This window comes from Periophthalmus magnuspinnatus, chromosome 3 (genome assembly GCF_009829125.3).
Source record: "Periophthalmus magnuspinnatus isolate fPerMag1 chromosome 3, fPerMag1.2.pri, whole genome shotgun sequence".
In the NCBI taxonomy this organism is placed as follows: Eukaryota; Metazoa; Chordata; class Actinopteri; order Gobiiformes; family Gobiidae; genus Periophthalmus; species Periophthalmus magnuspinnatus.
In genome coordinates, this window is record NC_047128.1 from 15,207,158 (window position 1) to 15,227,467 (window position 20,310).

The following is a 20,310-nucleotide window of genomic DNA, read 5'->3' on the forward strand; positions in this document are numbered from 1 at the left end:
ACTAGACCAGAACTAGCCAAGAGTAAACCAAGACTAGACCAGAACTAAACCAGGATTTTTGGTTTGTTTTTCTGTGTGTGTTCAGATTACTGGTATTAGAAAGAAACACACATTTTCCAATCCAAAGTTTTCAACTTTTTATTGATTCTGGAGGTTATATTTTGAACAATGCAGAGAAATTAGATTCTTTCATTAGTCATATTGATCGAATTGTTCAGATTGTCTCTTAGTACAGCACAAAGAGGAAAAGTAAAGTACTGAAACCACACCTGAACTGACTTAGCTTTGTTTCATCCATCACTGGAAATATGGCAGTTAATCCCAAATCTGTGTTTGATGAGAAATTTAGATTTTTAGGCCTGTAGTCCAACACACCGTGTTTACTGACTGGTCAACTAAAAAGGTGGCGTATCTAAACCTAACTGCACTCACAAGGCTACACCTACAGGGGGGGTTCATGCAAAAACTACTATTCATGCAGAAATGTACTTGGAATCTGTGTAGTTACATGTAAAAAAAAAAATACAGATCAAACTTATGATTCACCTCAAAATCTTCTGCAAACTCAAAGTCATACGTTCTCCTTTCCTTAAATAAAATAATTTTCCAACCAAAGCCCGCCACACACTACAGGATTATTTGCCCGATTTACGACTGAACTTTGGGAAAGTGTGACCTGACTTTGGATCCTCATGTGTGATTTTGAATCTGCTGCGTTCCTCGTGTGGTGTCAGTGCGACTCTGAGCTGGTCTTTCATATCATAACCACAAAACATCATCAGGGCAACAGCCAATAAAATAGAGAATCAGGGGCAGACGGGGTGACGGACACAGAGGCGCAAGATACAAACTCAGGAAATAGTGAAAATAATTAGGCGACTTTATGCCTCACCTCTCGTAAAGTTGTAAAGGTAAACTGTTTGTGTCCTCAGCAAATAATGACACAGTCCACAAAAAGCGATATTGATCCAGATGAAAGTTAAAAGGTGAGATTAGATCCTCGTGTGTCTGTTTACATCCACACAGTTAGGATCGGGGTGAAGTTGCTGTAGATTAGTGATAGTAAACGCTACTTTCTGTGTAATTTATCACCAGCCTTCTGTGGATTAAAAAGCATTTATCTGAATTATTGCACCACATTTCACAAATAAAAATAACACAGTTGTGACTTGTACCTAAAGTGGAAGTGAAGTGCTCTGATCTTTAGAACATTTAAGAGTCTAAAAATGAGGATTTTTTTTTTTTTAATGTAAACAGAAAACAGCTGTTGTGAGGTGAGCTAGTTTTTTTTTTTTTTCAGCTTGTGGTGTGCGATCTCTTAGCTGCAGTCTTTGCGCTCAAAGATTTAAGATCTCTTATGATTCTCATAATGTCTGTGGTCTGTACTTTTTGTCTCATGCTTAACAAACATTTTAGACATTAAAATCCTGTAGTTTGTGGCAGGCTTTAGACTGCAGCAACCAACTAATCGACTAAATGACTAATGGCCTACATCACTAGTTATTTTATGTTTGTATCTACTTTTTGTCATCTTGTTTTGACCTGAGTCTGTGTTCTTTTTGTTCCAATGACAAAACCGTCAATTTCAGGCCAATTGCTTCAGACATAAAGTCACACACTGCATTTTTGTTTGACTACGATCTAATATTTTTTTATTGTCCACTCCTTCCCTCCATCCTTCGCTCCCTTCCTCCTTCTCCTCTACCCTCTCTCCACATTCTTCTCTTCTTCACTCCCTTCCTCTCTCTGTCAGTCCCTCTTCTCCCCCTCTCTCTGTCCCTTTCCTTCTTCCCCTCTCCTCAATGTCTTTCACAGGACGTAGCCTTCAGGCCCAAAAGAGCAGTAACTGTTCACTTTATCTCTACAAGGCCCTGTCTGTTCTTCTCCTCTTTCTCTCCTTTCTGCTCCCTCTTTCTCACCCCCTCCCTCTTTCTCTCTCTCTTTTCTCCAGTGTAATTATCCTCTTTTTTCACAGTGGAAATTTACCGTTCAGTCGCGTTCTTCCTCTCTTATTTTAAACTTGAGCCTCAGGATCAGAGCTCTGAGAAGAACAGCGGGGGATGGGGACACCAGGTGGACATACATGGAACTGCATCTGTGGAATCTAAATTCAAACTACAGTATTTTAGGATGATCTATTAAAATACACGACCAGTCAAACGTTTGGAGATACTTTTATCTTCTTTATGTCCATGATTATTTACACTGTCGATTGAAGTGTTTACACTGTCGATCGAACTGAAGCATCAAAACTATGAATAAAACATGTGGAATGCAGCAAAAAGGATAAAATCAAAATAAGTCAAAACTATAGATTTCTAAAATATCCTTTACTCTTTGCTTTGAGCACTGTTTTGCACTTTTGGCATTTCTTAACCCTGAAATAGCTGTGAAGTGAAAACAATTTCAGGAGATTTAATCATGAAGCTCATTGATAGAAAGTCAAAGGTTTGATGCACTGTCAACAAAGCAAAAGGTGGATTCTCTGAGTGTTAGGGAAAATAAGTGCTGTCCTAACGAGTCCTAGTGTTGTAAAAAGAGGCAAGATGTCTGAGGCAGGAGAAGTTTATTTACCCTCAGTCCCGGACCTAGTGACTTGAATACTCAACACTGCACATTAGTATTGGCTATTCAAATCTGACAATGCTTCCACACATGGAGGTTTAAATAGGAGCCAAGAAGGACAGCCTGAAGACAAACTGGCCCAGATAAAATGAGAAGTGCATAGCAGACCGCTTCAGTGAGAAGAGTGACCAAGGAAACTGATCATGTTAAAGAAGGGCAAACTGTGTAATAGTTGGATGATGCCATAACCACAGAAAAATGTCAACAATGAACTGGAGGTGTCTTTGCCAAGACTACTACACAACACAGAGGATTTAAATATCAAATAAATAAAATAACTTGAATAAATAGTTTTTATGTTTTCTTTACAACATAATACTATACATCTTGCTTCTTATATTTGATGTCTTTGGTTTGTATATTAACAGTAAAAAGTAGCAAACATGAAGAAAAAAAAAACATTGAATGAGAAGATGTGTCCAAACTTTTGGCTGGTCGTGTACTTCTTGTTAAAAGAGTGGTTAGCCCTCTCGCCTCACTCGCCCATGTGGGGTCTTTCAGTGAGGAGTTTGCATGTTCTCCCAGTGTCTGGGTAAGTTTCCTCTGGTTTTCCCATCAACCTAAAACATGCACATTAATCCTCCAGCGAGGTACTCCTGATCAGAACCAGGCTCAGGCTTAGGTCTGGAGAAGGATTCCATTAAAGTTAAACCCAATAATTTAAAAATATTGATGGAAGATTAACTAAATGAATAGAAATAGTTGAAAAGGCTGCAAGTAAAAAAATCATGCTAACCCTGTAGTTTAGACCTCTACAAACATGTTTTGAAATGCATGGGATTCTTGTATTAGTTTAAAGTTCAGATTTCAGTCTCTCTCAGATGTGTACGCTCCTGGACACATTTAAAGTGTAACCTGTGAAAATAGACATATCTCTGTGTATCAGATGCCCTCCCAGTGTGTCAGATGCCCTTCCTTTGTCTCCATGGGGTCTTATTCTGTGTAAAGTAAAGTGAGCGTGGCCCTGTGTTTGTGGCCCTGTGTTTGTGGCCCTGCGTTTGTGGCCCTGCGTTTGTGGCCCTGTGTTTGTGGCCCTGCGTTTGTGGCCCTGCGTTTGTGGCCCTGCGTTTGTGGCCCTGCGTTTGTGGCCCTGCGTTTGTGGCCCTGCGTTTGTGGCCCTGCGTTTGTGGCCCTGTGTTTGTGGGTGTGGCTATTGAGTTTGCGGGCGTATCTGTGTGTGACTGACTTGAGTTTGTGCAGGTCGTCCATGGCTCGGGTCAGTGCCTCCTCTGCTTGCTTCGCTCGCTCCTCCGCCTCGATCGCCCGCTGCAGCAAAGTATCATGGGAGGATGGGGCGGGGGGACAGGAGCGGGAGGGCGGGGCAGAGGCACACAGCTCCTCTGGATCTGAGAGAGGAAGAGAGGGAGAGGGACAGAGAGAAAAGGAGAAAGAGGGGGAGTGGAAGGGAGGCAGAGGAGGAGGGAGAGAGAAAGAGGAGGGAGAGGAACAGAGAGAGGGAGAGAAAGGAGCGAGAGGAAGAACAAGGAAGAGTGAGCGAGAGAGAGAAAGAGAGAAGAGAGCACAATATGATCAAGAGCATAAATTAAAAAATCTAAACACGAAATTATTCAGATTTTAAAACTTCTGTATCTGATTTTTCCAATGTATTTGAGCAAAATGTGTCTTTCCCCAGTACGGATATATTGTATATGCAGCTCTTGAGGTCAAAATAAGTCTACTGTGTGCTGTCTTCATCTAATTATAAAGTGCTTTATTATCCAAGAATCTGTTGTTAGCTTTACTATCGAAAAAAAATCAGTCACTCAGGTCTCTCAGAGGTTGTGAAAAGTACTTATAAACTCATTGTGGTGAATAATTAGGATGCTCTGAATGAATAAGGTAAATGAGGATTAACTTTGGATCACTACAAACCGTAGTTCTGTTTTTCACATTTTTAAAGCAGTAAAAATCACATAAAGCAACTAACAGTAAATCATTGGTTATTTTAAGATGTTAACTGAATGGATCTGGGACTTGTTTAACTTTATTAACAATTTTGGCCAACCACAAAATTGCCATTTTTTTACAACAAAGATGGAGGAATTTTGCCATCATGTTCGGTTTAATCTCAATCTCTGTAGAACTGCAGGTTTTGGAAAGTCTGTCCTGGTACCAGTTTAGTCCCGGTTCAGTCCCCGGTTCAGTCCCCGGTTCAGTCCCCGGTTCAGTCCCCGGTTCAGTCCCCGGTTCAGTCCCCGGTTCTGTCCCCGGTTCTGTCCCCGGTTCTGTCCTGGATCAGTCCTGGATCAGTCCTGGATCAGTCATCATTCTAGGACATCACATGTATAATTAAAGTTTTATGTTTAACTTTTCTCCACTGGAAAAAGTCTATTGAAAATCTGAGCTCATAAAGTAAAACTTGATCATGTGAAACCGCTCCAGTTTAAATGGTATTTCTCTCAGACGGATCCATGATGGCCACAGTGACTTTGTCTGACCTCGATTTGAGCCGAGACTCAGAATATTCACCGCTCTGAAGATGTCTCACCACATAAACCAGAGGGGAGAGAGAGGGAGGGGGCGTAGAGGACAGAAAAATGGAGAGAGGAAAAGATTGAGGGGAAAAAGGGGGGAGAAAGAGAGAGAGAAGGAGGGGCCAGAGATAGAGAAAGAAGAGTGTCCACAGGCCCAAACACCTCCCTTCTCCCTTCTCTTTGCCCTAACACTCAAGAACAGCCCCACATGTAACGTGCACCAAACCAGTTTAGTTCCACATTTATTTATGTTTATTTACAATTGGAAACGTCATTTAGTGCAGTCATCTAACCATTTATAAATGAAAGAGGAAATGCTACAGTGATGAAATGAGCATTTATGTGGGCCTGGAAAACATAACTGAAGTAAGATTAATACGTTTGACACTTTTTACTCATTGGTGATGAAGCTGTGAGTGAGATAAGGTTGATCTGGATCTGCACTATTTAGACACACTCCATGTATCTTAAGATATGACAGAAAAATTAATGATTAAAAATAAGTGTTTGTGCATGAGGCTACGGTGGTCCCCCATACTCTAAAATAGTCTGGTTCAGTCCTGGTTCAGTACCTGTCTGCAGGAGGGGATCATCCTGTAGAACTGGCCTGAGGTACTCCTCTGAGTCCCAGGGCACCGGAGCATCTGGGAGCCCCAACAGGAATGAAGAGCCACATTGCTACAACACAGAGAGAGGTTAAGTACTATCCAAAGAGCTACCCTTGGCCAGGCTAAGATCTGAAGAAGGGTCCTAGGTACTTCTGTTTTTCCTTTGGTGAATTACAGTAACAGGGCCAGAGGTGGTAGACTAGCAGACTGGTAGGCTAGGTGGTAGACAAAAACTGTACTCTAGTAAGAGTAACACTACTTCAAAATAATATCACTAAAGTAGAAAGATAAACTAGTGGTCCAAAAAATCACTCAAATTAATAATTCATCCTTCTATAGCTCAAATCTTATTATATTGCCAAAAATAAAATACTACAAATTTCCAACTAGTGCAAAGAAAACATGCCCACAATAAATGTAATGGGTGTTTAATGGGGCTTTTATAAAATTGTTCAAATGTTTTGGTGGTTACACGCAAAACACCATTAAAGCACAACCATAACACTATTTCATACATTTGAAATTGTGTAATAGGGGTGGGACGAGACAAGATTTTGACATAAAATATGTCCTCATAATCTATTTTATAATGTTGTTTCCTCATCACAAACATACCTGGAGTTGTGTTTTGTTTCATTCACAAATGATTAACACACAAACTCATACTGAAAATAGTTAGGCTTCTAGGAGTTCTTCTCTCAAACAGAAAACACTGTGTTCCACCTTGTGATGTCATGTGGCAAAACAGGAAGTGCTCCATTGTGTTTTTAAACTCTATAAACCTTCACTAGAATCATCTGGATAATGTCAGCCCTGGAATTTCCAATCTCTACTGTACTAAAGGTAAAAGGTAGCTGTTAACTACAGCCTCATGACATTACAAAACAGAACATTTTGAGCTTTGGAGATGTAGACAGTGTGAGACAGTAGACAGGATTACTGAAACATGTGAATGAAACAAAACACAACTCTGTTTTTTCCTCCTGAAAAATATACCCATTCTAACATGGTTTAAAGGTCACAAGAATCTATTAGGTGTAATATAGGACCTTTACTATTATTCCATCATTGTAGCATTGATGTTTAGATCTGCAGATCTTGTCCCATCCCTACTGGTCAATTTAGGAAACAAAAAATATAAAAATAACTCACCGTGGAACGAATATAGTTAATCATCTTGATATAGCCGTAATCGTCTAAGTCTGGAAGAGAATGAGGAGGGAATAAGCATTAGTGTTATAATGATTAGGTTAAACTAAAACTGCAATGTATTTCTCCTGACTGTGTTATGTATTAAAGCAGACATATTGTGCTTGTGTCTGCTCTATAGTTATAATCTATGTCACCTGTGGATCATTATGTTATAATTTGGACATTTTAAATCACAATATTAATCTAAAACAACTTAATAAAAGAAACAAGCCCGCTGACTTCCGCGTTAGAAAACAGTGCCCAACGGGAGCTGACATCACCGTAAACATCATCACAACAAAGCGCCGCATGATGGATAACTGCACATCACTCAAGGAGTAGATTTTTCTCATTTGTACCAAAATGACTACGCGATGCTGTCAAATCCTACATATCAAAGATTAAGAATGTAAAACTGCAGAAGACACAGTGGGCGTGTAGCTGTGGCAGTCAATGGGTAATGACGCCTTGAATACAGAAGAATGAAGAAACTCAAACATGAATCACTCTAAATGCAACTTCAGAGGCTCAGTGAGAAAGAAACAACTACAACATGGTTAAAAGCTCAGTATAATCTGCAGAATAGGCCTAATTTAAATGATTAGAATAAATTAGAAGTGTAATGTACTTCTCATCACTGTGTTCTATGTTCAATGATTAGGTTGTATTTACTGTGTTTAGTGATGAGCTCTGAAAGTCGGAGGCTGTGGTCTGCGGTGCAGTGCTGTATCGTCTGTGCCACTGAAGACAACAATCTGAAATGAAATAAACATAAAAGAAATAAGAAAAGATCATTTTAGAAAAATCAGCTGCTAATTTTATATATATATATATATATATATATATATATATATATATATATATATATATATATATATATATATATAGCACAGGTACTATCCACCAAACACACTTTAAGTTAAACAAAAGGGAAAGTGTAGCTCAGATGTATTTAAAAGACAGTAATCTGATGTGAATCTTATTTTTAATTAATATTAAAGAGCTACACTAGTTTCTGACCGGTCACAGAAGAGACATGGGACCGACTGAGAGTCCTCCTCCTCCTCCTCAATCCACTGGTCTTCTTCTGCATCTTCGTCCTCCTCTGCATCAGAGAGATCAGGCACCTCCTCTGCAATAAAGCACAGCAACAAACTGAGACTAAACCTGGTTTAGTCCCCTAAACCAGGGACTAAATTAGGGCAAAAAGCTGAAGCAGGGCTAAATAACAACTAGACCAGTGCAGACCAGAATGAAAAACTGCCATCATTTTGGGCTCGATTCAACAGTAAGGGCTCAAAAGTTTGATGAATGGTAAAAACAAACAGTAACATTCACCAAAATAATAATTAACCTACGAAAACGCATTGTATTGAACTACTGAACTGTTGAACTATGCAGAACTACGAAACATTCTGAATGTTGTAAAACATAACCAGTCAGAGAGAGATTTGCTTTTAGTGACGCACACAAAAATCTGAAAAAAATGACCACAACTGATAATTTTACAAAACTGCAGAGAATTTTCTCCGTTATTTTTGGACTTCTTTCAATCCCCAAAACACCGGTCTAACATGTGCTTATTTACACAGAACGAGAGCTAAAATATCCATATAAAAGTTTAAAGACATAACTAATCAAACCATTATTTGCATATAATATTATGGTTTTGCAGAAAAATGCTGTAATTCGTTTTATTTACCAAATTCACGTGGGTCTGCGGGCTCCGCCATGTTGTTGCCTTGGCTGCGCTGGGACTTCCGGGTTACGTCACTGTTACGTCACTGATATGTACGGGGACGCAGGCACGCGCACTTTCAGCTGAGAGCCACTGGAGGGAGGCACACGCTCATTAAAACAAGAGTTGCCCCTCTTCTTGCATCCTCTGCCACTCTCTGCTCTTCCGTCTTTCTCCTCTGCTATTCTGTCCCTTTTCTCTTCTGTCCCTCAGAAGAGTAGTTCTGTTTATTTCAGATTTGGGTCGGCCTTGTCAGGGAAGTGCATTTTGAACCAAGACAAAAGGGCACTTTTCCCACAACGCTTAAAAGATTAAGCAAAATTATTTAGCTTGTTTAGAAATTACCTCCATGTGTGTGGTTGCTGAGGTTTAGCTTCGTGCGTAGGGGTATGAGCTGAGAGACCAATGAGAATATTCTTAAAAATGACTCTTGTGAATCAGATCGTTTTCACACGCTAGTGGCTCTATTGACCGACCCCAGTGCGCACTAGATTTAGTTCTGTTTACTTTACTTGGGTCGGCCTTGTTCACACACATCATTCAACCCAAGCACGCGCCATGAACCACGTGACAGTTCATCAGCCGCTCACTGAACTTATTTCTATGACAACCCGCTTCAAGCGGACAGAGCCCGGTGCACACGCGCGCACACGCTCGCTTCCTCTGTAGACTGTGGTATTTTCTTTCACCTGTGGCTAAATACACTCTTAGGACCGAACGCTCTGGTGGCAGAGGAGTAAAAGCTTTTTGAAAGACACACAAACAGAGGCAGGCTCAGCTGCACAGACAGAGGCAGGAGGAGGCTAGTCTTTTTCTGGAGACTGATATTAAGTTGATCCAAATTGCCTCGCCAGACGAACGTGTCAAACAGCAGCTGAGTGCTTTTTGACCAATTTCCACCACTTCTACTTGTACCGCTCTCGGACTGGCCGTTTACTGCGGTCCAGAGTGCGACTGTTCACACCGGGTCATTGGAGCAGACTGAGGATGCAAAAGAGAGAGTCAAAGTCCGAGAGGAGAGGGTTGGAAGAGCGGGTCAGTGGAACAGAGAAGAGGAGCAGAGGAGAGAGTCAGAGGAGCGGAGCAGAGGAGCAGAGAAGAGGGTCATAAGAGCAGAGGGGAGGGTCAGGGGAGCAGAGGAGAGCATCAGATGTTGCGGAGGAGCGGAGAGGGTTAGAAGAGCAGACGAGAGAGGAGAGGACCAGAGGAGAGAGGCAGAGGAGCAGAAGAAAGGGTCACAGGATGCAGAGGAGCAGAGGAGAGGGTCAGGGGAGAGGAGGGTGTGTGCGGGTTCTTGTCAGTTTTCTCACGTCTCTCTTCAGATGAATGGTGACATATTGAGATAAATTGTGCGTAAAATGTTTTTGTTATGGTGCTTTTGAAGCGCGGTTCCGCCTCGTGCGTAAAGGACACGTAAATGGCAGCGCGCTCGGAGATAAGAACAAGAGCCGAGAGCCGCTTCAGAGGAGCCGTGAACGAGAACTGAAAATACGTTTTAAGATCAATTTAGATTTAGCAATTCTGTGAAATAGTTCTAAAACTGAAATGGTTCAAATTCTCCAGACACAAGTCTCTTTTCTGTAAGTCATGGTAAATTTAAGGGAACCCGGTTTAGCCCTGGTTTAGTCCTGGTTCATTAATGGAGTTGAGATTAAAGAGTCCAGATGCACTGACCGTGTGGGGCCAGCACTAGCTTCACTGTGCCACTGTGCCCTTGGGTCACACACCCTCAGCCTGTGGATGGAGTGTGTGTGAGTGTCACAGGAGGCACAGGATGAGTGCCACACTTCTGTCAGTCCCGTGACATTCATGGCTCACAGGTGTTTAAGCACCCCGTGGGACCTATGGACAGTGTTATCTTAGTATAAATATATAAAATAATCCATACGTATGTCTATGGTGCGATCTGAAGGAAATAGCGGACACAGATCAGTGAGATTTAATTGGTTATATAGGCAAAATGTCACAAAAATAAAATGGAAATTAAACACAGTTTAAAATGTTAAAAACAATTATTGTCTACAAATACAAGGCCACATCACGTGCACGCTCACAGTCACGTGCACACACAATCACACACACACAGTAAACACTAACACAGAGTAAAACACAACAGTGAGACTCCTGCCGCTCCCACACCTGTACAACAATGCCCACGTACACACGTGCACACATACAAGTGCACACATACACAAGGAGAGAGAGACCAGGACCTGAACCAGATCAAACAGGACTTAACTCTGGACTCAAAACAGAAATCCAAAAATATCCTCCTGTGTCAGATGCCCTCCCAATCCTAAATATAGACCTGGACTTTGACACTGACAGAAATGATCAGAGAAAAACACATTTGTGGATTTGATTCTTATAAAATCCCAGAGACTGACTCTGCTCATCACAGAGTCCAGATAAAAACAGGTCTTCCTCTCAAACCTGAAACAGGTCTCATCAGGGTTCAGGTGCGTTCAGACTTATGATTGGTCCTGGATGAACTCAGCTTAGTCGTGATGTGAACTTTGTTTGGTCCTGGTCTAGACCAGGTTTATTTTTAGGCTTAGTCCCAGATTTAATGTGATTTATGTGCAAGTGTGAACACACCCTTACTCTTTATCTAATCATAGTTCTAGACCAGGTCTGAGCCAAGTCCTGGTCTAGTTCTGGTCTAGGCCTGGTCTCATGTCTAATCCTGGTCTAGAGCTGATCCAGGCCTGGTCCAGGTTTAGTTATGGTCGAGTCCCTGTCAAGTCCCAGTTCAGGTCCGGATCAGGGTGAGGAACTCGTCTCTTGTCTTTGGATCTTCTCTGAAGACTCCGAGCATTGTACTGGTGACAGTTTTTGAGTTCATCTTCTGCACGCCCCGCATCACCATGCACATGTGTCTGTAACACACAACACACATTTGTCTGTAACATGCAACGCAAATGTGACTGTAACATATAACATGCCTGTGAAATATAACACACGACATACATGTGTCTGTAACACACAACATGCATGTGAGTGCAACACACACATCTGTAACACACAACATACATGTGACTGTAACACACAACATACACGTAACAGTAACACGCAACACACGTGTGACTGCAACACACAACATATGTGTAACACACAACATACATGTGACAGTAACACACATGCTACTGTAACACATGTGTGTCTGTAACACACGTGACTGTATTTTGACTCTGCAGTCACTTCTGTATGTTGTATTACATACAAATATCTAAAGCTACAGTGCATAACTTTCTGGAGGTGACATGTCACTTATATGATTCCATGGAAATAGAAAGTTTGGAACTTTCTCTATGAAGATAGATGTTTTATGCCACACAGACATGCGTGAACCTGGAGAAGACTCGATTTCGATCAAAATCAGAGACTCACGTTGCCTCGACGACAACACCGACCCCCGACGGCTGCAGTGCCTCAGTGATGGCCACGGCGATCTGCTTTGTCAGACGCTCCTGAACTGAAGACACACAGAGAATTTAAGCCACAACCTCAGGATATACACGGGAGTCTAACCCACAACCCCCTGAACTGAAGACAGACAGGGAATCTAACCTACAACCCCCTGAACTGAAGACAGACAGGGAATCTAACCTACAACCTCCTGAACTGAAGACAGACAGGGAATCTAACCTACATCCTCCTGAACTGAAGACAGACAGGGAATCTAACCTACAACCTCCTGAACTGAAGACAGACAGGGAATCTAACCTACATCCTCCTGAACTGAAGACAGACAGGGAATCTAACCTACAACCTCCTGAACTGAAGACAGAAAGGAATCTAACCTACATCCTCCTGAACTGAAGAGAGGCAGGGAATCTAACCTACATCCTCCTGAACTGAAGAGAGGCAGGGAATCTAACCTACAACCTCAGGATATACACAAGAGTCTAACTCACAACCTCCTGAACTGAGAGGAGGAGGCAGGATGACCCCTCAGTGTAGTACCTTGTAGTCTTCGGCTGTAGATTTCAACGATTCTAAAATGAAAAAGGACAAAATGCTTTAATATGATGCAGACAGATGCAGGCAGAAGCAGGCAGGACTAGGCAGAAGCAGGCAGAAACAACCAGTACCAAGCAGAAGCAGACAAACTATGACTAAATGTTGAAATCTGTTTGGCATTTCACTAAAGTTCAGGACTTTAGGGTCAAGTTTCAGAGAAAGAATTGACATGGGAGTTTTAAGAGGTCCTGGTTTAGTCCTGGTTTTGGCTCATGGTGTTGGTTCTGGTTTTGGTCCTGGTTTCTTGTTTAAAGTTAATCCTGTAGAATTAATTAGTGTCAAAGGATCACAACAAGATAAGAGGCTTAAACCACCTCCTTCAAGACAGGACCAAAAACAAGACAAGACTTAAGCACGACTAAAGCAGGACCAAATCCAGGTGAAGACCTGGTCTTCCAGCAGTTACCTGGCGAGCTTGCTGAGGCCCAGGACTCTCTTGTTGGGGAGGTATCCAATGTGAACCTGCACAAACAGTTGAGACTCATTATTTCATTTTTATTAAACATTCAGCTATGGTCATTTTCTCTCAAGCTGCTATTTTATATTTATGTATTTTAAGGAAAACTATTGATGTTTGTTCAGTATCTGTTTTTTTTTGTTGTTTTTTTTTACATGGAATACCCAAGGCATGTACTGTCACTGTATGTTAAACTAAACCAGGATTAAACCAGGACTGAAACAGGACTGGAGCAGATCTAAACTAGGACTAGAGCAGGACTGGAGCAGGTCTAAACCAGGAACAAACCAGGACTTACCCTTCCGAAGATGGGGACTAGATGGTGCTCACACATTGAGAACATGTCGATGTCTTTGACGATCACCATCTCGTCATGATCTTCATCGAAGATTGCATCATTCAGAACGTCTGCAATAAATCATTGCAAATGAGAAGGTGTTCTCAATTGACTTACTTGGTAAAATATTTAATGAATTTAAATGAATACATAGACAATGAGGAACATTCTGAACATAAAGCAACAGTACAAAACTAGGCCTGTGACACCTGACACAAATTTTGAAGTGTGATATATCATTGAAGTAAATATAGACTAAAAACAATAACACTGAAACCAAATGTATACTATTGTTAAAAATATTAACTGTAAGAAGCACATGACGGAATAAAACACTTAAGTAATTAGTTTGTAATTAGACTGTATACATGACATCACCCATAGCGTTCGGCTCCAGTGAAATGAAGCTCATCGAGGCAAGGAGTTGAGGGGTGAATTTGGAGCTGAATTCCACATTAGGAATTCCGATTGCAAGTATCATAGCAACCAAAGAGCCAATTCTTGCCCGCACCGCTGGTTTAGCAGGGAGCAGGTGCTTAGCAACGCTGTTAATCAAACCTGTTGCTAAGGCTAGTGGTAGCGACCTCAGGGAAAGAAGGCCACTGATTTGTCTATTATTAATGTTCATATCTTGATTTACGGAAGCAATAGTGAAATAAAAATACCAGGATCATGTAGCGCAGGTTAATATAAACCTTTAAGGCCAAAGTGACAAGTCTGACAGCAACAGTTACGGAGAGATGGGCGACAGTTTTTCATTGTAAAGTAAATTGGAGCTGGAAGTGCAACCCTAATCACTTCCTATTTTGAATGTGGAGGATAACAGGTTAGTTATGTCCATTTATATATACAGTCTATGGTTTCTGTTTATAATGAGTCATAGAAGTTCATAATTCAACCCCCTACAGATCAAATCTGACTGTAGAACAGAAAAAGAACATTTTCCCACTAGTACAAACTAAAAGATAAATAGTGATCCCCCAAAAATTATTCCTTCTATCATATATTGAATGATAAGTCAATATAGCAATTATCATGACAGGCCTGTACAAAACATTTTGAATATAAAGCAACAGTACGGAACATTCTGAACATAGTAGTGTTGTTACAATACTAAAATTTCAAACTTGATTTCAAGGAATAGTCTCTATGCTCAGTACTGATTCTGATACCGTGATGATAATAACAAACATTCTTTCTTTAGACAATAGAAAGTGACTTTCAGCATTAAATGGTAGTACTTTCTTTTATATTCCCATGTGGCCTTATATCTGTGTAATCCCTCAGTCGTCCAGGTAGGTTCCATAGTGGTGCATGGGCGTCTATGTGTCTTATACTTGCTCTGATACAGCTCAAGATCATTCTCAAGATCATTCTTTTTTTAGTATCGACACCTGCTCAAACAAGTATCCTGTTTTGATATTGGTTGCTCTAATATCCACCCTTATTTTTGACAACCCTTAAACATAAAGCAACAGTACAAAACATTCTAAACGTCTGAGGAGTAACGCTCCTTTAATTGTTTAGCTGATTAATTGGTCTTTCTCGACCAAAATCTGTATTAGTCTAATCATTTTATTATATCATAAGGATTTATATGAGACAACAGCAGAAAGGACTCCTCCTTTTCTGGGTGGGCTGAAGATTTGGTATTTTTTGGTATTTCTATGTAAAAAGTCAGATTAAAGTCATGATTTACAAGATGAAGCTGTCGTTGTATAAATACATTGTTTTCTAGTACTTTTTCCTGCATAAATAGTTTTTCATATTTCAGAACATGTTTTTAAAGGTCTAAACTGCAGGCTTAGCCACTTTTGCACATAATAAGGCTCCATGGAGACACAGGGAGGGCATCTGACACATCGGGGCATTTCAGAACATGTTTGTACAGATCTAAACTCAGCAATATTTATACAAAATAAGACAGGATTTTGTTGTTTATGAAGGAAATAATTAATTATTTTTAATTTACATCTAAAATCATTAAATCTAAATATGAAGAGACCTGGTTTAGTCCTGGTTTAGTCCTGGTTTAGTCCTGGTTTAATTATGGTTTAGTCCTGGTTTAGTCCTGGTTTAGTCCTGATTTAGTCCTGATTTAGTCCTGGTTTAGTCCTGGTTTAGTCCTGGTTGAGTCCTGGTTGAGTCCTGGTTGAGTCCTGGTTTAGGCTGTTAATGAGACAGAAGACCTAAGTGAGTCCAGATCTGGTCCAGATGCGGATTGTGCGTCAGCCGTGTCCAGAAATAACACGTTTAAAATAGGAAAAAATACAGTCTATTTGATCTGGGCTGTCTGTGCCGGATCCGCGTCGCCTGATAACCACCAGGAAATGAAGCCGATTCAAACTGATAACGCTTTATTGAAACAAACACAATAAAAGCAGCACACATTCAGAGAAACAATAACACCAGATGCCCTCCCATCCTCAGGAGCAGGACTAAACCAGGAATAAAATGGGTCGAAACTGGGTCCAATCCCTGTCCAAACCAGGACTAAACCAGTTCCCTATATCCCTGTGTGTCAGATGCCCTCCCATCCTCAGGATCAGGATCAAACTAGAATGAAACCAGAATTAAACCTAGGTCCAGACCAAAGACTAACTCCAGGTCTAAATCACGACCAAAATGGGTCCAAAGTGGGGTCAAAACAGGACTAAACCAGGGCCATATATCCCTGTGTGTCAGATGCCCTCCCACCCTCCTGTATACCTGTAGTGTTACACTGAGATGGGAGCATGTCTCTAGTTAAGCTCCAGATGTTGACTTTTGGAGATTTCTTGTTGTTTTGTTACAGAGACAGAACGCTGTCATTAAAGTCTTATTATCTCACCCCTGCATCATTCAGTGGGCAAACATGTGCACCCAATGACCTCCTCTCCATCCTCTGCTCAACCTGACTCTCTCCTCTGCATCCTCTGCTTCTCTCTTTCCATCCTGTCCCTCCTCTGCAACTCTCCTCTGTATCCTCTGCTCCATCTGACCCTTATAGGCCTGAAATCCTTAAAAATATTTATACAAATGCCTCATCTTCAGTTACAAAAGCAGTTCTATAAAATATGCTGTAAGCCTTGTTAAATCTTGGCCCATCCCCTCATGCACGCCCCTGCCTCATGCACGCCCCTGCCTCATGCACGCCCCTGCCTCATGCACGCCCCTGCTTCATGCACGCCCCTCTCACGTGCATGCTCACAGTTCACGTGCACGCTCACAGTTCAAACAGGGAGACTGGACTCAGAGGGAGGAAACTAATCAGCCAATCATACGCTGAGACCAGAGATAGGAGTAAACTCAGGAGCCAATCAGAGCACAGCTTCACTGACATGTGTTTCAACTTTAGGCTCAAGGACACAAAGTCACCCGGGATCGCACTGACAACCTCTGCCCCACTGCCCATGAGCAAATATTTACCTCTACAGTCCTGCTCTGCTGTCCTCTAGGAAAGTCCTGGTTCAGATCTGGTTCAGTCCTGGTTCAGCCCTAATGTCAGTGATCAGCTTGGGTGTTTTTAATGGCAGCCAATCCTCTGTCATTAAGAGACAGGGATCCTACTTTTTAAGTTCCCATACCAATTCCGATACGATAGCTTTAAGTATCAGTTGATTCAATATAGACCAATACCAGTTCAGAGTCTGAAAACAGCATTTATTTCCTTAAATCAAAAATAAAACTGATCAAAATATATTTGTCCCTAAAGGCAACAGAACAGCTTTTGTAAATATAAATTCAAACATTATCAGATTTTCTGGTCTTTTTACGACAAGGAATAATAGCCTAATTACACTGATGTACATGCTCAGTATCTGATACAGCTAATTTTTCAGTATCAGCGCCGACATCAGATAGCAGTATTTGATCGGTGCATCAGGAAAATCACGCTGGAGAAATTTTTTTCCATTAAACTGAACTGATGTAAAGTCTGTGTTGTTTATGTTCAGGAAATCCAATACTTAAAGGAATTACATGGTTTTTGAACTGAAAATTGATATAGATTAATATGGAGGAAACTTTTTTTTTTTTTTTTTTGCAGTATCGCCTGACCCCAGTTTCAGTCCTGGGGTTTAGTCCCTGGGGTTTAGTCCCTGGGGTTTAGTCTTATTGGTTGTAGAACATGGTGTATGGTGTAATTACTTTGCCTCCTGGGTTTTAGTCCCTGGGTTTTAGTCCCTGGGGTTTAGTCCCTGGGGTTTAGTCCCTGGCGTTTAGTCCCTGGGGTTTAGTCCCTGGGGTTTAGTCCCTGGGGTTTAGTCCCTGGGGTTTAGTCCCTGGCGTTTAGTCCCTGGCGTTTAGTCCCTGGGGTTTAGTCCCTGGGGTTTAGTCCCTGGGGTTTAGTCCCTGGGGTTTAGTCTTATTGGTTGTAGAACATGGTGTATGATGTAATTACTTTTCCTCCTGGGGTTTAGTCCCTGGGGTTTAGTCCCTGGGGTTTAGTCCCTGGGGTTTAGTCCCTGGTTTAATCCTATTGACTGTAGAGTGTATGATGTAATTACTTTTCCTCACGTTTCCTGCCACCCCCCTCCCCTCCCCGTTTAACTACACTTAAACCAGGTCCAGATGTGCCCCCCTCCCCAAATCCATCTAATCACCCCGTCACCATGACCAAGCACAAATCTTCCACTGAGACACTTCACCTGCACAGAGACGTTTGTGACTAAACCGGTTTAAATCCAAGGCCTAGTTTAGACGCGGACTTAAACAGGATTTACCAGACCTGATGCAATAAAGGGCCTTCAACAGAATCAATGTAATTACACTTCACAGAAAACAGCATCCCAACTGTCCTCCTCTGCACCATATATACACTTCCTCCTTGGCACCAAATATTCACTGTCCTCCCCTGGATCATATATTTTCCATCCCCTGTTCATATCTGCTCCTCTAGACTAAAACAAAGCAGAACTAGACCAGGTTTTACTGAAGGCCATATTTTGGGGGCGGGGCCACAACTGCCCTGCTTCGTTCTGATTGGCTGAGAAGGCGTCATGACTGATTTTTTTTATTTTATTTTATTTTATTTTTTTGTCTAAACGTGAGGAGCGGATCTGTTTTATTTTTATTTTATTATTATTCTTTTTTTTTTTTGTCTAAACGTGAGGAGCGGATCTGTTCTATCAACCAGAAAGTGAATACTTTATCTGAGGGACTAAACCAGGACTTAAACAACTAAATTGGCTTCGAATCCAGACTAAAGCAGGTCTAAACCCGCTACATATCAGGACTAAATAAGATATAACCCAGGACTGAACCAATCTAAGACTAAACCCGGAATAACTCAGGAGTAACTAACCAAGGACTAAAGCAGGACTCAACCAGATCTAGGAATCTAGGAACCTGGGTTCAAACCAGGACTAAACCGGGACTAAACCAGGACTAAATTAGGACTAACCCAGAAGTAACTCAAGACTGAACCAGGTCTAAATCCGGTCCAAACCAAGACCAAAACCGGTCCAAACCAGGACTAAACCAGGTCTAACCCTTTGGCACTCACCCACGATCTTCTCCTGGTACCCCTTGGTGAAGAACTGCATGGCGGTGGCGGCTCTCCACGGGGTCTTAAGGAGTCCCTGACGGTGGGGGTCCTCTCCTAAACCGCGGAGGATGGTGCTGTAGGCGGCTGCGAGCGACGGCAGGCTCATCTCGTTGTCCTCCAGGCTCCGAGTGCGCTCCTCTCGCCAGCTCTCCATCAGCGACCCCGCCTCGGAGCGCTTCAGCCCGGGTAACACTCCATTCAGAGCCGGGGCACTGTCCGCTGCCTCCTGTCTCTGCTCCGTGGGCTTCCTCTGCTCCGTGGTCTGCTCCATCTTCACGTGTCCTTGGGTCGCTGTCCGTCTGTTTTTGCGCAGGGTTTTAGTCGTGTTTATGTGCACTTTCCCCTGTTTTGGCGAAGATTTGGTCGTGTTTTAGTGCACTTTGTCTCTGTTTTGACGCAGGTTTCGGTGTTTTGGGATTACTCGGGCGCGGATTTCCTCGTGAGCACTTTCACTTCGTGCCAACTGTTGCTTTTCTCGCAGCCTCAGCATCCTCCGGCTTTATACCCAAGGATTACCCACGGAGCGATTTCATTGGCCGAGAGCGGAGAGGGGGAGGGGCCAGGGGGATTACAGCAAAATTATGAATGAAATCTCCACTATCTAACTGTATTAATATAGGTCTGGATTTACTTTGATTCTTAAAATTATTGTGAACAGAGATGCTGAGGTGAAGTCCTCTGATTGGTCCGGACCTGGAAAGATTCCGCCTCTTTGTCAGTCTTTCATTCTCATTAAAACAGTGCAGTTACTGTAATTTCAATCAAGACTGGGATGTAGTTTTTCTAATGGTCAGTGATCAGCTCAGGTCATTTTTAATGGTGAGGCTTATCCTTAAAATTTACGAGGAAGATATTTTACTCTTTTGTGTGTTAAATGGCATTAAATATGCAGTATGTATGGTTTAAGTTCACGAAAGACATATTGAAAAGACAAAATAAAATCAATAGGTAAGACTGATCTAGAAGAGGGAAAATGTAATTTGTTTTTTGTCAGATTTATTAGATCAGATTTTTTATCTGGTGACACCATAATGGAAGTTAAGGAATTAAAGGTCTGAAAACTTATGGAAGCCACTGTACACACAGGATAGGGCAAGATGGAGCAGAGCAGAGAGTCAGAGGAAATAGACCGGGTCAGAGGGTCAAATGGAGGGTCAGAGGAGCAGAGGATGCAAAGGAGAGGATCAGATGAGCAGAGGACTTCGTGGAGGAGGCTGGAGACACCTCAATCAGCAGGTGGAACAGTGTTTAACTCAAAATGTCCCTAGTCCAAGGATGTTTTTTAGCTAGACAAAGATGATTATAACAAAACACACACTTTTTAAATGTG

General features: G+C 41.8%; 2 protein-coding genes across 2 annotated transcripts in view; both read right to left on the minus strand.

The window, feature by feature from the left end:
* prmt3 (protein arginine methyltransferase 3) overlaps window positions 1-8,660 on the minus strand; it is a 68,935-nt gene extending 60,275 nt beyond the window's left edge. The window contains exons 1-6 of the mRNA XM_033982884.2: window positions 8,601-8,660; window positions 7,919-8,030; window positions 7,571-7,653; window positions 6,860-6,909; window positions 5,672-5,777; window positions 3,812-3,971 (exon numbers count right to left, since the gene is read on the minus strand). Of these exons, the coding sequence (XP_033838775.1) occupies window positions 3,812-3,971; window positions 5,672-5,777; window positions 6,860-6,909; window positions 7,571-7,653; window positions 7,919-8,030; window positions 8,601-8,631 (542 nt within the window). The 5' untranslated portion in view covers window positions 8,632-8,660. The remainder of the gene's footprint in view (window positions 1-3,811; window positions 3,972-5,671; window positions 5,778-6,859; window positions 6,910-7,570; window positions 7,654-7,918; window positions 8,031-8,600) is intronic.
* Window positions 8,661-10,561: 1,901 nt separating this feature from the next.
* Window positions 10,562-19,453, minus strand: gch1 (GTP cyclohydrolase 1). The gene is made up of 6 exons (XM_033982895.2): window positions 18,939-19,453; window positions 13,415-13,524; window positions 13,066-13,121; window positions 12,603-12,634; window positions 12,027-12,111; window positions 10,562-11,515 (listed from the first exon to the last, which is right to left on the minus strand). The coding sequence occupies exons 1-6, from the start codon at window positions 19,249-19,251 to the stop codon at window positions 11,389-11,391; spliced, it is 723 nt and encodes a 240-aa protein (XP_033838786.1). The 5' UTR covers window positions 19,252-19,453; the 3' UTR covers window positions 10,562-11,388.
* Between the last annotated feature and the right edge of the window lie 857 nt (window positions 19,454-20,310).